Consider the following 18,050-nt stretch of genomic DNA (forward strand, 5'->3'; position numbering starts at 1 on the left):
CAACTTTCAAAAGTTATCCCAAATTAACTGTAACAATATCGGCTGTCATCCGGTTTATTAACAGTACCACTCAGCGTGAGTGTGTTTTCGGAAGATCTGAACGTTTAGCAATAACATTGCCGCACTTTCTCACACTCGTAATATAATTTTATTATAGATCTACGAATTTGGCGACATAGGCTATATAAAACTTGAAAGCCGTATCTAACTTTAAATTAAATTAATATTTAAAGCCATCCGTCAGGGTATTTCGTTCTTACATGTTTTTGCTCCTAACGAGGCACCCAGACAGTAACTTTGCACAAACATTTTCGCACTAAGTTTATCGTTCATTTTGTAGGTTACTCGTAGGCGCAAACGAAGAAGAATCTCCCATGCACATAGGTATTTAGAGGACGCAACACTATTGACTGTATTCATTATTTCAGACTCCCGGCGTCAATGTCATTGCCAGCCTCCTTAAAGCTTCAGTAGCCTAGTCCTTTTGCTTATACCGAAATCAAGACGTAGAATGGCTGAAGAGCTGGTAACCATCACTAATGGGATTGTGGTGTGACTTGTTCGGCTGGAGGGAAGGCTGTTATTCTTGTAAATATCCACACAGACTCAGTTCGTGTTCAGTTTCTTTGAGCGGGGATGATCAGGATCTTCCCGGATTTCAGCGTTCAGGTGACGGCTGCGGCAGGTGGAGGAGCCGGGGGAATGCCAGCGGGTCCCGCCGTGGGGAGAGTCCCCGGCACCACAAATGGTAACCCGCAAAACGTCCAGGGGATCACCTCGTATCAACAAAGGTATGTACATTACTGTAAAAACGAGTTTTCTTTTTGGACATTTGCTTATTTGGCAAACGTGACACAGTATCCAACAATAATTGCACACATTGCAAATATTTGAAGAGTTAGTAGCGATACCATGTCAAAATACATGTGATTCGTTTTTTTATACTTAATTACCACGGACAAAGAATAACACGCGTAAAATCACTTTCGTAATTTATAGATGAAGCATTGAGTATTTACCCTAATTCTTTTATGAATTTCTGTCAGGGAGTCATAGACAACTAATTTCTTAAATGTCAGAACGAGCATATGTTTACTTTATTGGTCAAATATACATTTTCCAACGTAGCATCATTACTTATTAGAGAAAACAGAGAAAAAAGAGTTGTGGTATTAAACACAACGGGTATTATTTCCACATAGATAACATGAGCAACCTGAGGCTATATGAAACATTACGATTGACGCACAAAGTTTTTGACGATTTCGCCTAATCATAATTGCTAAAAGCTACTCTAATCGCTAAATGTGAGTTGCCATGATCAATAAACTAAAGGAAATATTTTCAATTAGGGGTCGTTTATAAATGTCCACTTCACACATTAATCACATGTTGGACAAATATCAATGCCCATGTACTGTATTGCGTACATGCATTGTAACCAAAATGTGGTATGCTCTATGGGCAGAACATGGGGGAAAATCTTGTTACTGCAATATGAACACATATATTTTGATGGAACTTTTAACAAGTCTCTGTTCACATGCGACAAAAGCACACAAGGTGGATCTTTCAACTTCACAGAAAAGGTGTTTGTTCAGTGTTGTGTTTAAGGCCAGATCCTTGCACATATTGCACAAACTACATCGCAAGCGTAGAACGTGCGTGTAAATTACAGCTAGAATAGAATTAGCCTATCCAGAACACTGTCTTACATGAAACTTATTTTCTCCATTGCCTTTATATATAGTTTGTTTTGACCTGTTCATTGCAGCATACCAACACAACAGAAGCCACTCATGTATGGCTTGGTAGTTTTTCCTAATAAAAACGCATTAGTGCGTTATAGAAGATAGATTTTTATTAATTTATTGTTCATGTTAAAAGTATGACATTTCATTGCTAAAGCTTTCACTCAAGTTATTTAAAAATATTCCTTTGTCATCTGCCTCACACCTATTTGCAATTTTCAAAACAAAATTTCAACACTAATTATTTGATTATCATATAACAATTATACATTTGTATTTCTAAATTGATTTTTGGCTTTTTAGTCATACAATGTATCAACAATATTTATATGGCAGTAAACAATATATTTTTCAATTTCATTACATTAAAAGAATATGTTTGAGTCAACACCTAACGGTTTGTGACCTTGACGGGTCATAAACAAAAAGCTTTCCTCGCCTCCCCTGTTCAATCACACGGTTCCTTCGATGAAATAAATTGAATGTTGAGTTTGATCAACAGTACCTTTCTGTTTTACACACAATACGCTAAAGCTACAGTGTAACCTACCTGTATGCAATGACAACGCAGTATCGTAAAAACATAGCCTACCTATAGTGCGCAATAAAGTAACCAGGTGATGGACATTTATGGTTTGGCGTTTTACCTGCAAAATGTAAAAAGTTTTTTTTTCCTAGGACATTGAACTGAAACCCTCTACAATGCCTAGCTCATAACAATTGTGTGTAATTGTAATTTTTGTTCTTGCTTATTTATAAATGATTGATGTTCTCAACGATTCTTTATAGCTACTGTCGCCACATATATCACGACTTGATACCAAAAATGAGAAAGTCCAATAACTATAATCTCTTTTGTATTAAAATACATATACATCATGCTTGCGTCGTTTAACAATAGGGCTGTAAATCCACATTTTACACGAATTGGCTCTTCCTCTCCAGCTATTTGGGTGCATGCATGTATTTGCGATGGCTTGAAGGTGAAGACAATTGCGCTTTTGACTGGTAGATTTGCTATCATGGAATTTCTACGAACCCTCATTTATAGAAATGACCTGGTCAAGCCCGTTTAAAAATGATACATATTGTCATATAAAAACTAAATTTTACTCTTTTTAAAAAACAATTACATTTGCGCATTGTGATTTATTATAAAAAACAGGGAACTTTTCTGCCTTGTATCCTGTATACGGAGAAAATGAAAACTGTCTCCAACTACAACTGAGTGGCGTTGTTGCGCCGGTAGGAGAGAAGATGTGTCCTTTTTCACATGCAGCGAGCCAGGAAAAGCTAGAAAATGCACAGAAAAACAGACACAGAAAACGGCTTTCCAGAGCAACGGAGACGAAGGGCTCCTGCGGGAAAATGCAATGATATGATGCTCCAGTTTAGATTTTGATTCTTCCACTGTCTCGACCGAAGAACACTGTGTTAGAAGAGCAGCCGGATTTGTGCAGCGTACCCCGGTTTCCTCTCACTTTTCTTGGCATGCCTTTGGAGCCCGGTCTCGGGGTATTTTTCTCCTCTCCTCACGCACATGAACGTCAATGCATGGAGCCAGAGGCAAGACTGGACCGCAAAACCGTTATGGCTTTGTTTAAATACTCCTAGTCTGCAGATTGCATCGCTGTCGGTCCGTTCGACTGTATGTCAAAATAAATCTGAAGAAAAAAAGTAAGAAATAAAATAATAGCAGGAAGATGGCGCCCACCAAGCCTAGCATTCAACAAGACCCTTCAAGAAGAGAACGGTAAAGATCGGATTATTCATTTTCGAACAAAACGTCGTTGCTGTACGGTAGCGGTTATGCATTTTTTGGGCTAGAGATTACTACTTCGAGTGTCAGAAGTTTCCGTGTTGCCCTGTCTGTAGGAGTGCGGCTGAGATTTGGGACCTTAACGCTAGGGTAACAGGTATAGCGTGTGGATACATCCGTATTACGGAATCGAGGGCACACGGGGAGTATCGACTAGTGCACAGTTAAATGCAGGTGCACAGTAATATAGTCACTTTCGCATTGTATTTATACGAAATGTGTTAGTGGCCGCTGAAGGCCCGCGATTTCTGTCTATATCGGATAGACATTATTTCTGCGGTGCACTTCAGCATAGCTCACAAGTGCAGCTAGGCCATACTAGGTAGTTCTCCGCTTTGCAGCGGGACTTCAGAAGCTTCGGGGGGTGATTAGCATAAAACCTGTAACCAGCTGTTTTGGAACTTTCTGTGTAGCGCATGGATTACTCTGATATCGTTATGGGCGAGAAGCCAAACCTAAGGTAACGTTGTTGTTTTTTCCACTAATATTCGTAATCAGTTATACTTCCAGTGTATGTTCATGGGATGTTATCACTGCCTATTTGCTTAATTTTACTATTGAAAATACTTGTAATGTTGTTTCTTGCCATTGAGCTGGCAGGAGCTGGCATCTTGAAATATTTGTTTTTCCATTAACATAATTATAGTATGCTTTATAATGCTTGTCATACATAATGTGTTTTTGATATCTCAAGTAGTGTGAAATGATTCAGAGAAAAATGCCAGTGGCTCTGGTTTGAATGAGTCTCTTGCTCCCGCACAGTGTGTGTATATGTGTTACAGTAAATATATGATTAGCATTTTCAAGCCTTTTGCAATCATGGCATTATCTGTTGAATTGGTCCACGGTTTGAATCATGGATGCTTTCTCTCACAATAATGAGGCGTTTTGCTACCTGGAAAAAAACAATAGCATTTATATTATGTGTAATGTCTCAGTCTTAATTTATGTGTGCTAAACTTAATTTGAAGGTCTCTTACATCTGTGAAGTGTATAAGAATGTCATAGGGTGTGTGGTGTGGATATTGTCTTTGGAACAAATAGCTGTAGTATGCCCTTGGAATAATGAGAACATAATTGAAAGGCCTACGTCTTTTATTTGTATTTTTCATGTTGGTGTACTTGTGAGCTCTGTTTGAAACCATTTCCATGACTGAAAATTCTGTTATGTGAAAATGTAGAAATTGCTCTCATTTTCAAGTTTATTTTGTCTGATCGTGAAAATTGCATGGGTATGTGGAGATTACCACCTTTTATAGCCGCGTTACCTTTTTAAAATGAAGCACGGCTGACATTCTGGAAACACCTGCTGTGTACCCAAGTTTTATTAACGCAGTGTCCTTATTCTTGTTGTCTATGAGATACAGGCATTGTAAAGGATCATAATTAATCCGGAAAAGGATTGTTCAGAATAAAGGCCCACTACTTCAGGTTTTTTTTAATACTCAGTCCGCTAACCATTGCCGCAGCAGTGAATGTTTATGCTAAGTCAGTCTTCAGTAATCTCTCTGGCAGGAGCATATTTGTGTGCCATTCTGGGTATATCTCAGAGATAGGAATCTTGAAGATGGAATTAATTTCGAGGGGGAAACTTCATAGCCTTTGCATGAGTGCTTTCTTTATCACCTGTCTCCTATTGGCATTCGGAGGAGGTAAATCTGACTCTGTGATTTGTTATTCTGCTCCGCTCGAGAGTTGGACTAAATAACACTTGGTCTGAAATTCTGATTGAAGGTGTAGAGGATATATTTAATTTAATGCCCCTTAATAGCATCTTGGTGTTTGCAGGCGCGGCTGCTCCTGTCCTAGAGGTTGTGTCTGACTAATGTGGGTCTGCTGGAAGTCACTGAGCGGGAGGAAGAATAGGAGGGAGAGGGATGGATCTGGCCCGGGTTCACACGGACGTACAGTTGCCGCAAAGTTGGCTTTCGCGTTTCAGGAATTGTTTTCTTCCCTCAGGGCAAACAAAAGTGCTAAACAGTCCCATTTCCTTTTTTTATTAGTTTGGAGGATTTATAGAACGGCATTAAGAATGAGCTATACGTCGGTCTGCCGGGGTTGCGTGCGTGTCAGTATAAAACATGATTCTGCGTAAGCACGCTTTTCTTTAAAGCTGCACTTTAACCTTCGGATGGGGGGGGGGGGGGGGGGGCGGAGGTTGTGGAGTGCTTGTTGCAGCCGCAGCTTAAATTGTATTTTCTGATATTACATCTTTTCCTTGCAGTAATGCAGCTACAGAGGAGGACATAATGTCTATGTTTCACATTTGAACCTGTGATTTTAGTGCTGAAGTGTACAGGCAGTGAACATCGCTTTTTCCCCTGCCAGTACATTATGGCTGCATGATACTTAAAACCATGTTTTGCAAAACCAACTGTGGGCATGTCGTGATTTGATGCCGTGGTTGCAATTGGTTAAAGACCCTTTGTGGAAAGACTATATATCTGAATATTACAAGACTTGTTGACATGAAAGTGATTAGTAATCTCAAGGTATCATACCTATAATATTTGATACATGCATAGCCTGTTTGTCTGAATTGCTTAAAACATTGTGTCAATTTTGCCAATGTTGAATTACGCCACAAATGTACTGAATTCCGTTTTGTTTTCAGTAGCAAAGCTTCTGTAGTGTTTTCTGTGTATATTTTTTCCCCAAAGTATGAAAGTGTGGCAAGGTTTTGCCTGTGCAGTTTGTGCAGAACAGATTGTATTGCAGTACAGGAATGGAACAGAAGAGATTAATGGTCCTGTTCATTGTCTAAATGCTCTCCGTTTCTATAAGTATTTCAGAGATGGCTAAAATGGTAATCGAAAAATATGAAACAGAGTGGCCTTCATATCAGGAGGCCAAGGGTCTACGAATGTGGAGGAAAAAACAGAAATAATGAAATATTTCCAAGGCAACAGACCGTCAGCAAGAACAGTAATGCATGGTATCAGGGAGCTACGGGAAAGGATATTAGATCTTATAGTTGTACGGCCAACCTTTATAATAGGTCTTATTAAAAAGATATCCCCTCCACAGCACAGCCTTGCTTTGTCATTTCCAGAGTGATGGAACGCGAGATACGCCGTATTATGTTTAAACGCGATTTAGAGGACACACGGCGCTACCTATCAATTGGGGCTTATCGGCTATTAAATAATTCATGTATTTACTCCAATTAGTTGGATTTCCGATGGGTTTTTTTTTGCGTGCGTGCGCGTGCGTGCGTGTGTGTTTTTTGTATGGCCCATGTATGGCAGTGCTGGAATGTAAGTGGTTTGGTGATTACAGCGGCCCATTCCGCCACTCCGGCGTGTTATTGTGAAGGTCAGCGTAGGGAGCGAGACATAAAGGAGATGCATCCCGCAAAGATAATAGCGCAGCCATCGGGCGTGCCGCATTAAAGCCCGGCTTATCTCCGGAGATGTTTAAGTTGTTGTGTTTTATTGCAGGCTTCATAATGGCCGCACTACTCCATCAAACAGAGGAAGCCCCCCCCTCCCCCTCACGCACATACACACACACAAACACACGCTACGCATCCGCACGCGTCTGTGTGTTCGGCTGCACGCGTGTTTTCCGTTCTGACACGGCTGCCGTTCGCGGCTTCCGACGACGACGACCAGACGGATGCTTGTGCGGAAGTACCCGCGTGCCGCCGGAATGTGGTCTTGCGGTCTCTTCCGTCGAACCGCAAAATCGTTCGCGTAACTCGTGGAGGAGACGAGCCAATCACGACGATCAAGATGAATACAGGAAAATCGCATGAGTCACATTAGTGCATTTGTCAGTTATGCCTTTAGTAACTCTGGCTTTAGTAAGTGACTGTCTGTTTGCCTCTGGCAACACCTGAATTTAGAGAGTGCCCTTTTAAAATTAATCTCTATGTCTGTGTGTTGTGTATGTATGCGCAGTGTATGTATATATACTGTATAAACTATAATGTATCGTATATATAATGGAGAATGCGTTTGTGGCCATGCTCATTCCTTTTGGTTTGTGCAATGCCCCTGCCACCCCGGAAAAGCAGGAAATGGCCGCAGCCCTGCTGACCATGCAGCTTTCCTGGAGTCTGTCCTTGAGCTCCTTTAGGGTTTGAGCTTTAGCATTTGTTTGTTCAGATGCTCATCCACTAGCACAGTCAGACAGAAAGGCCCTGCTCTGTAGAACCCGTGTGTGGATTGTTTGCGTACGCCAGTTCCCGATTGATCTGACCGGACGTCCATGGTTTAGGTTTTAGGTCTGTCGCACGCTTTGAGGTTTACGGCGTCAGAAAAAGCACGGGGGAAGGGCGGCGGGCGTCCGAATGCCTATTTTTACTCTCCAGAAGAAGGCATAGGATCTTTTAATGTCCACAGAGGAAACAAAACCTTCGTTTAATGTCTCGTACAAAAGACAGATGTTCTTCCTGCTGATTCCCATCTGCTGCTTTAGTTAGGTGCATCGCTCTCTCTTCTCCTTCTCCCAGTAAAGGTATGCCCTCCACCCCCCCTTGATCTTTTTTAGTGTATCTACTCCATTTTCTCTGCCTCTAGCTTCTGCTGCTTCCTACCTTAACCGTCTATTATCACCCCCTCCTCCCCGGTGTGACTCTTTGTACCTCTGTACCCCGTCTCCCCTTGCCTCTCCAATCCCCTCCCGCTCCAATGTTCCTTCACCCTGTTCACCCTCCGTCTGTCCTCCCCAGCCAGGATTTGCTGCTGTCCATCAGCATTTAAGTCCCAGGTAGGACAGCTTGTTCCTGTTGGCAGGCCTCAGATGCTGGCCGGTTCGTACTGAGACGTAGCAGTCTTTGCTCTGCTCAGAACGGCCAGAACGGCTACAATAACCAATTGGCCCTGTTGAGAACTACAAACAGCTACGACTAAGAACTACAAATGGCTACAATAACCGAGCGGCCCTGCTAAGAACTACATACGGCTACAAAAAAACTAGCGGCTCTGCTAAGAACAACAAACTGCGACAATAATCGAGCAGCCCTGCTAAAGAACTACAAAGGGCTATGACTTAGAACTACATATAGCAACAATAACCGAATGACCCTGCTTAGAAAACCAAACGGCTACAATAACCGTTTGGCCCTGCTAAGACCTACAAACGGCTACCACTAAGAACTACAAATGGCTACAATAACCGAGTGGCCCTGCTAAGAACTACAAACGGCTACAATAACTGAGTGGCCCTGCTAAGAACTACAAATGGCTACAATAAATGAGCGGCCCTCCTAAGAACTACAAACGGCTACAATAAACGAGTGGCCCTGCTAAGAACTACAAACGGCTACAATAACCTAGCGGCCCCTTAAAATGACACAGGGTGGGAGGTGGGGGTCGTCCGTTCAGCTGACATTTAGTCGGTACGGGCGGGTAAAAATTAAACCGGATTGAAGGTGGCTCAGTAGCCACCTCCAGATGACTCATGTATGGACCGTCAAATTAAAGGATTGCGGGGTCAATATGCAAAGGTACCCCGGCTGTCATTCTCTTAACGGAATGTCATGCAACCGGGAATAGAGAACCCCCAGCCCCCCACCCCCCCCCAAAGCAAAGCACTCTCAGCTCTCTAATTATGTATTATAAAGCATTCTCTGAGCATGATGTCATCTAAAGAAGCCTCCTGTTCTGGGCTTTATTTAGGGCTGTATTGTGCTGTGTGTTTCCCATGCTGACGGGAATGCAGGCTGCTTTAAAAGAATACTGTAGGAACCTGTGCTCTGGCCAACATACTGCAGCCATATATTCTCTAGAGACTTTTCTTCTCAATGGGAAGACAGAGCTACTTATGAACAAATCACATTTTTCTGTAACACAAGCCAAAATTGAAGTTGGACTAATCTGTGCGAATCTGGCAGACCATAATGAAGTATTTTTCTTTAAAGGCATGTATATCACAGTATGTAGGATGGGCCAACTTCCTGTTAGTATTTAGAATACTTAATACACTTAATGCTATGTTATTTGTGCAGGTACTGACTCTCTTGTAAGGAATCGTGAATTAACTTTTTTGTTCTTGATAATGATGTTCTAATTTCTGATAATAATGGCATAATTAAAAAAATGTATTCAGTATCTTTGTTTTTTTGAAGGAATTGTTAGAGGCTCAGGTTCTTTTGGAATTGTTGTCAAAATAGATTCCAGTTTCTGTTGATGAATAATTTCCTGCTGTTAACTTTATTGATGGAAGGAACACTGTCACCAATGCATTCAGAAATATAAACACAATACTCACTATATTTAAAAGCATGCAGAAAAATAAACACTTCAAGAAAAAATGATTTTTGAGCACTGTTGCATCAGCTTGCCTCCATACCATGTCAGTTTTTTAACGTAACCTTTAAAAACTATGAAATGCACCCAGTCATATCACTTATATTGTCTCGTCTCAGAGTTTTGGGGGGAAATAAATGATATTTCTCCCCTTTGCATCCCTAATGTCAATACATAATGTTTATTTAGAACATTAGTCTACAAGATAGGGAGAGCATTGTACCCCATTTAAATGAGGTAATAAAGGGGGAGAGGAAGTACTGCTCTTACTGTAAAAATGTATACAGTAGTTGCAAAGTCTGTGGACTTTTTGTTTGTCATTTGCAGACTTACCTATGCCAGAATTCCATCTGAAGACTATTTTCAGTGATATAATCACAACCTCCACCCCCCTCCCCCCTCCACCCCCCACATTTCTGTTGCTCTGCGCAAATGTAATTTGTTAATCCAACCAAATTTGTCTGAGATAAATTTGCATGGATTATCTTGTCAGTGCTGTATCTGCGCACATTCGTTCCTCACTTATTCATAACGTACGCCTGGCCGGCATCCTCTTTTTTTCCAGCGCGGGCGGGGGGGTGGGGGGTGGGGTGGGGTGGCGATGTTTGTTTCGGTGGGGGGGGGGTGACGGGTGCTGGGGAGAATGTGGGGGGAGTGCTCCTCACAAAGGAAAGTGTGACCTTTACCAGATGTCTCTACCGAAAGCAGCCGACAGAGTCGACAGACAATGGCAAACGGAGCTTTCCTACAGAGCCCTGATTGACTTCCCCTCAGGTCTAGGAGAGGGCTGTCTGTGTGGAGTCGGCAGCTGCAGCAGCAACCCAGCGGTCAAGTGCGTACCGGGGAAGAGTCAGGGATATGCAGCGCCACGTTTTAGGAAGGATTATTATATGAAAAAAATGAACCGAAAAAAAAGCTTGCGGGTGTTTTGGTTTTACTGCTGCGAGTCCCCTGCGCAGGCCACAGGTTGAGTCATGAATTGAGCTGTGCCCAATATCCGCTTGGGCTTTATTCAGGAAGTCCAAAAACGAAGGCCAACAGTTTGCCTTCCCCAAACTGTTTCATGGCAAAGTATGTACATTGCCAGGGAATATGACATTGATTTATTCTATTCAGTTACTGTTCTTAAACATTTTCTCACTTTCGTCTTTTACTAGTGATAATTTGACATTTATTTTGTATGACAACGTACTTTAATGAACCTCAAACTGTCGTCTTGGTCTGTCTTTTACCTTTAAAGTTAAAGTTAATGCATAAGCTGCTTCGCATACAGGTCCCACGAAGCAACTACTGCATTATGGTGGACATCCTGTTTAATCAGCCAGCGATTCATGTTGATTGGTTATTTGCAATGCGGCATGGTGCTTGATTTAGTTCAGATGAATTAATTACTTAATTACTTTTAATTGTTTGTATGAAACTGCTGATTTACTTGTAAGTACTTCCTTTTGCCCCACAGTCTGGTGGTCCTTTTTAAGTTACTGCAGAATCAGAATTTTCAATACATTTATATACATAATTTGGTAATTATAATATGAGTTCTCGGTGTTCACGAGACAGCAGTTGGATGTTGGGCTATAAATTGGGCTATAAAATATATTGCTGTGCTTATATATGCTATATGGCACATCTTTTGTGGTGCAATGGAGGTTAGTTAGCAATGATGTTGTGCTGCATTTCATATTGAATTGGCTTGAATTGTTCATTCCTTGTATAATTTATACGTAAAAATGATAATCCTTAAATAATTTTAGTAATTTTTTAGCATCACTAGTTTTTGGCTGTAGTAATTTTTCTCGCACGGCGACATGGTTCAAATGGTTCAAATGAACTCGTACATTTCTCGTACGTTTCTCCATTATCTGCTTCTGACTCAGGCGGAACTAGAACCACCAGAAATAGGCAGGGTTCTTGTTTGTGTTTCCATTTCGCATTTCCTTCCTCAGAACCTTTGACCACTCAATAGGTTTCCAGCCTAACCACTCAAGGAAAACTCAGGGATCACATTTCTTTAACAAAGTAGTGGACAGATAAAGGGTAGCGAAAGAAAGTTGAACCTAATTTTTGTTGAAATATCTGCTCTCGGTTTGCCGGCTGTATAAAATGTTATCTTTGTGTACTCAGAATCTGATGAAATGTTCATTCAGTGACCACTTTATTTGGTAGACCTGTACACCAGCATGTTAATGCAAGTGTTTAATCAGCCAATCATGTGGCAGCAACTAAATCCATACAAGCATGATCAAGAGGTTCAGCTGTTTTTAGACCAAATGTCAGAATGGAGAAGAGATGTGATCTAAGTGACTTTGACTATGGAATGATTGTTGGTGCCAGACAGGGTGGTTTGAGTATTTCACGCACAACAGTCTCCAGAGTTTGCAGAGAATGGTGTGAAAAACAAAAAAACATCCAGTTAGCAGCAGTTCTGCAGGCAAAAACATGTTGTTAATGAGAGAGCTCAGAAGAGAAGGGCCAGACTGGTCAAAGCTGACAGGAAGGTGACAGTAACACAAATAACCACACACTACAACAGTGGAATGACGAAGAGCATCTCTGAACACACAACGTGTGTTCGCACGTAAGTGGATAGGCTACAGCAGAAGACCAATAAGTCTAAAAAAATAAGTCTAATAAATATGTAATAAAGTGCTTACTGAGTGTATGTTCTACTAAGCTTGCAAGAATCGTTAAATGTTTTTCCAGTAGAAAGTTTGCTATTGCCCTTACTAAAGACTTCCCACTGTGAATATTTAAACTCTACAAGTGCCCAAAGGTAAGATTACAAATTTGCCATTCCGGCAAAAACTGAATGCAAAAATGCCTTTCTTTCTGCTAGTGCCAATGCATACTGTTTGAACAGGCATTTATGTACAGTGCAGGTATTTGTCACAAGAAATTCTATCAGCTTTAAGACTTATGCAAGCGATATTTGTGCTGACTGACCACATGATTAACCAGAGATGTAACCAATGCTCAGAGCGTCCGTCTCGAGAGCAGGCTGCGACTATCTTATTGGCCTTTTGGCCTTCTGACGGTGAAGTGTTGATACTGCAGGGACCGTTGGCCATCAGTCAGTGTCTAAGCAACGCTACCAACTCAAGGGCTCTCCCGTTCAGCCACAGCCAAAAGCAGAACTCTAAAGTGCTTATGCGGGTATCTCTGAGCTATAGGGTGGGTCCTAGCAGACTGTAGTGATGGGCTTCAGAGATCTTATAGTGGGTGCAGCAGCCTTCCTGCACAAACCTGAAGCTGGGTGTTGTGTGGAGGATCGTATTTCCATCCTTGCACAAGAGAAAATGGGCGGAATGCAAATCCTATTTGGTTGCTCTGCGTTTCAAGCTGGGCTCATGACCAAAAGTCAACACGTTTGACTCTTCAGGCGTAGCATCACTGTCGCGCACTCATTTAATGTGTTTAGCTTGTACGAAAATGTAAAAACGTAAACTGCGATCTGTTCAAATTACTATTCCGTAAGGACATCTGTTGATAAAATAAGCAAATGGCCACCTCTGCTAATTAGGTACCAGTGCCCCATGGTTCTGGAACACTCTCCAAGGCATCTGGACGAATGCATAATAATTCAGAACTTTGAATTTTATTTTTGTCACATCTTGTTCTGTAGAGGTAGGAATGAAGGGCATGCTCGCTGTGCTGAAATGATTGAGAGCGTTCAGCAGCCACTCAGAAGCCGTTTTCAGCAATCCCAGGATGTGCTAGGTTAGGTTTTACTTTGGCATGAAAGGTTGTGGGGATTGTGGGTATTAAAAAAAGTGATTTTTAAAAGAGCGATCTGTACGGAAGATTAATGGAAGGGAAAAGGTCATACATCATTGGCAGAGTGACACAAGGGAGTTTGGTATGCAGATGTGATTTGACTGGATTTTTTTTCTCCCCCCCTTAAAAATTCAATCAGGTGTCAAGACGGGCGTCCTTTCGGCTGCCACCTTTTCTCACCGTGTCGATACGAGACCTTGCTTGTTTGCATGGAATTTTTATGGATCCAGTTATTTACATTGCCTTAAATAATCAAAATTCCCCACGGCAACCATCACTTCTCACCATCAGGTTTTTGCGCCGTGTCGGTTATTCGACGAGGTTTAAAACAGCGTGAAGCGGGAAAAGCGAAAAGTTAGAACTTTCAATTACGCCATGCGGAAGACAACTTTTCTTTTCGAGTGAACTTGAAACAGTTGAGATTTTTCTAGAAGGTCATAGAAAAGGGTTTTTTTTTGTTTCATGGCTGTGCTGCTCGCTTCCCTTTTAATAATTGCTTTCATCTCATTGTAGCCCTGTGTCTGAAAGTGTAGGTCAATAAGGATGGGCGCATTCAGAATTTCATGATCTGTGTAGTGGAACAAATTGAAAGCAAAGCCTATATCAATCACTGTGAAGGGAGGGTTAATTGTTAGTGCCTTGCAGGCCTCAGGACAGATAAACCCGTAATGAAATACTTACGGGTCTGATCTGCCGACACTTGAGAATGAAATAATAAAAACAAAAGGTGGGGGGAGGTTGTTCCGAGATTTAAAAAAAAATAAGAACAACACAAGCGAAACAGGAAACAAAAAGTAAAAGGTACAAAAAAAAAAACAGTTGGTTCAAAGTTGTCTGCATCGTGAAATTGTCAATACTTTTTTGTTTCCTGTGGTTCGCCAATGTCAGATTTTCAGATTTTCAACGGAACGGCGTTAATATCAATTTGCCTACGGGGATGATAAGCACTGACGTCGGCAAATTCCTGGTCCTTCCGATCCACCAACCAGCTTTTACCCCAGGAGGGCTGGGACTTCCTCCTTCGGCTTGTTAACTCTTGAGAGGGAGTTGGGAAGGGGGGCGCGGGGGGGGGGGGGGGGGGGGTGCTAGGAGGTGGCATGTGATCTAAACGCATACACATCTGATTCAGAAGCTGCAAATATTAAACCTGGGAGATTGCGAGACATATGTAGACAGGTAGAGATAATAAAAAATGGAGGGGCTGATTAAACGTTTCCATGGGCTGTGTCGATTCCCACTCTGTGCTAAAGTAGCCCCTTTGCCAGCTGTTCTCTGGGTTTTTTATGCGCACATTACCCAAAGTCAAATTGCATTGTTGCCTGCGAGTTGAATGGCTGAATTGGGGGAAAAAAATCCCATTCTTCATTTTACACTGGCTTATATTGGCTGTTCCTGTGTATTTGCATATTTATCTGAGGCTTAGCTTCCCCTCGTAAAGAACGAAAGCTTAAAATGTAAATTGCAAAGTTTTCAAAATAAAATGTAAAGTCTTCAAATTGTGGACAGTTAAAAAACAAACATTCTCTCTCTATCACTCTCTCTCTCTCTCTCACCCACACACACAAACACACACGCACACACTCACATGCGCACATATATATATATAGTATGTAGTTAATTGAAGTCTGAAGTCCATGACAGCTATCACAACACAGTGGGTAATTCTGAAAATTAATGAGAATGATAATGCTTAAAAGACTGTTCCACACTTTGCCCAAACTCATTAACTAAATCTCTCATTTAAATACATCCTAAAGACTTTCAAATAGAAAAAAAAAATACATTATTGCTATATAAGCATTAACCGGATTTGAAAATGCTGAGGTGCAGAAATTTCTGGAAGAGTGAAAGTCTATCAGGCTATATTCAGTCCTTGAATCCCTTTCTAAATAGCGGTTCTGTGCCATGATACTTAAGATATGCGCCGTCAAATGGGGAAAACAATCCTCTGCTCTTTTCTTATCGAGCCGGGCTATACAGTGTGTACAGATTGGGGAATTTGCAGATCCGACTTTTTCCGAGAGCTTTAATTAGCGTTCTTTAAAAGCGGCGTACATTTAATAAAAGCGGCGAGTCGCCGAGGGGACCAGAGTAAACCAGGGCTTTGGGCCGTCTCCTCAAAGGAAATGAAGCTCCGCACAGAACAGAACAGAAGCCTCTGCTGTCCTCCCGCCGTATCCCACATCTCCCATTCTGCACTTCATTGAAGATTAAAAGATGACTAATAGGACAAGTGGTTTTATTCTGCCAAAAGAGAGAAGAGAAAAAACCTTCTCACAAATGAAATGCTATTGTGTATATAGTGTACAAAGTACAGATGGTACAGACTACTCATATAATCTAACCCTGACTCAGCAATTCTCGCTCGGCCTGTGAAAAGGAATTTCAAGATTTATAGCGGTATCTGTTTCAAGAGATAACGGGAAACTTGGACAGCTTCCAGTCGGTGAAAAGGTGTTAATTTTAAGGCACTAACAAAACAACCACCAATACAAGCTGTCAGGCGAGGATGCAGAGTGATGCAGAGTGCAGAAGGCACACTACATTGAATTAAGGAAGGCAAAGAGAATAATCTCGATTTGGCTTCTGCTAACAAACTCTGTTTAATTGAGGAAAAAAACCCAGAACCCACACGGCTATACTACTTATCAGAGAAATTGCCTCTAGCCTGACAAAACCAAGGACTCCATTGATTTCTGTTGTCATCAATACTGATGGAGGGAAAGGAAGAACATTGCAGGGAAGAAGAACAGAGACCAAAGGTGGCCTATGGTTGCTCTCTCAGGGGGAAAATTAACCCATTGGAAGTTATCAGTTGAACACAGCAAACAGTCACCAATCAGCATGCTGATGGTGGTCTGGTGTCGGTGGCTGTTTAGCGTGTCCAGATGAACACATTTCCACAGCTTAATTTACTTCTAATTATGGAGCCTTTTTTATCGAAGAATTCAAATTTATTTTAAGCTTCAGTCAGTCAGAGACACAAGCTCAATTATTCTTAAAACAGGCTGATACCCTTTCCCGGGGTGGCTTGGAGGGTAGATGCCCTTTTCTCAGGGTGGCTTGAAGGGCATTTGAAGGTACATGTCTAAAGGAGCTGAAGGATTGGTGAGATTTCACCATATAATCGTGCATACCCTCAAAGGCTACGTTGGCATGTAGAATGTTCCTCCGGGGCAGGGGAAGCGTCCGGCGGACCGGAACCGGAGCCAGGCGGACCGGCTCGAGGGAGGGTACCTCGGGGTTTTCGGGCGGGGCGTCTGGTTTGGCGGGGGCGTCGTGCTGAGAGAAGTGCGGCGCTGGTGGCAGCCAAAGAGAGTTGTACGCTCACTCTGTCATGCTGTTATGCAAATGATGTTGTGAAGTGCCGTCATTGTTATCTTTGGTAAAGTATTTCACAGCTTCATAGAAGCCCCGATAGCTCATTAATCTTTTCATTCTTATCAACGTCTTTGGACTTTGCCAATTAGATTTCAACTTATAATAGCTTCAACCTCCCCCCCCCCCCCCCCTTCCTCCTCCCCTGTACAAACCATCTGCAATTACCATTGAGAGCGGCTTCACAAAACACGACACAGAGCGGCCTTTGTCAGTGTTGCACATTGTAATGAAGCTGCTTCTGGTTCCTCGCCGTTGTTGTCGGTGACAAGTAACATTACCTCAGGTGTTTCCTTATGATATCATTCAGCTGTAATTTAATTTGCGTTGGGTGTTAGTCATTTCCAAACCACGCTTATTTTCACAACCAAGATTCTTACTGTACAGTGCATGGATTGGAAATGGTGTTGGAATATGTTGTCGGTCGAAATAATGCTCTGAATGACATGGTCGTATGTTAAATAATGTACTATTGCTGCTTGAGAGATGTATAAAGTAAGCAGTCTGTTCTGTAATTGCATTGTGTGTATGTATGACTGGGCGTGTGCATAAATATAATACTTCATAAGCCATTAATGGTTCTGTTCTCAAACAGCAGTTCAGTGAAACCTGTAGCTCCATCATCCTGTTGGCAGAATTAACCGTGTGCAAATGTAATGCCATCACAGACTGCCCAACTCGCAGCTAATTGCTAACCCAGCTCTAATTTTGGGAAGCGCAGGCAGCCAATCACAGTTTGTCTTCTTCATATTGTTCAGTTATAAGCACTTCACAACTTGTGCTGTCAATTATTGATATTTTCCTTCACAAACCTCCGTCACTGGAGAAATCCTTTTAATAAACAGGGAAGGTTATGTAAGGTGTGTGCATTGTGCATAGCTCTGTGTTTTCCTACGTCTGGCAATATTCGCCTCGAATCAATTGTTAGGAAAAGGGAATATCTCGAAAAAGAAGCACCGCATGCACAGTTTCCCCCAAAGGCTGTTAGATTTTTAAAATTATATTTGTTTTTTTTCCCCTCTTTTCCTGTTTATTTTCTGCAGCTCATTCTTCAATGGGAATGGGCCGTGCGGT

General features: G+C 41.8%; 1 protein-coding gene across 2 annotated transcripts in view; it reads left to right on the plus strand.

Annotated features, from left to right (window-relative positions):
- Positions 1–532: 532 nt before the first annotated feature.
- The window catches only part of LOC133130480 (neuronal PAS domain-containing protein 3), a 314,893-nt gene continuing 297,375 nt past the window's right edge, over positions 533–18,050 (plus strand). The window contains exon 1 of one of the 2 annotated variants that reach the window (XM_061245099.1): positions 533–791. In XM_061245099.1, the coding sequence (XP_061101083.1) occupies positions 637–791 (155 nt within the window). In that variant the 5' untranslated portion in view covers positions 533–636. Of the gene's footprint in view, positions 792–3,077; positions 3,505–18,050 lie in introns of those variants that run through there. The other variant, XM_061245107.1, reaches the window with a different exon arrangement.

This window comes from Conger conger, chromosome 1 (genome assembly GCF_963514075.1).
Source record: "Conger conger chromosome 1, fConCon1.1, whole genome shotgun sequence".
NCBI lineage: Eukaryota > Metazoa > Chordata > Actinopteri > Anguilliformes > Congridae > Conger > Conger conger.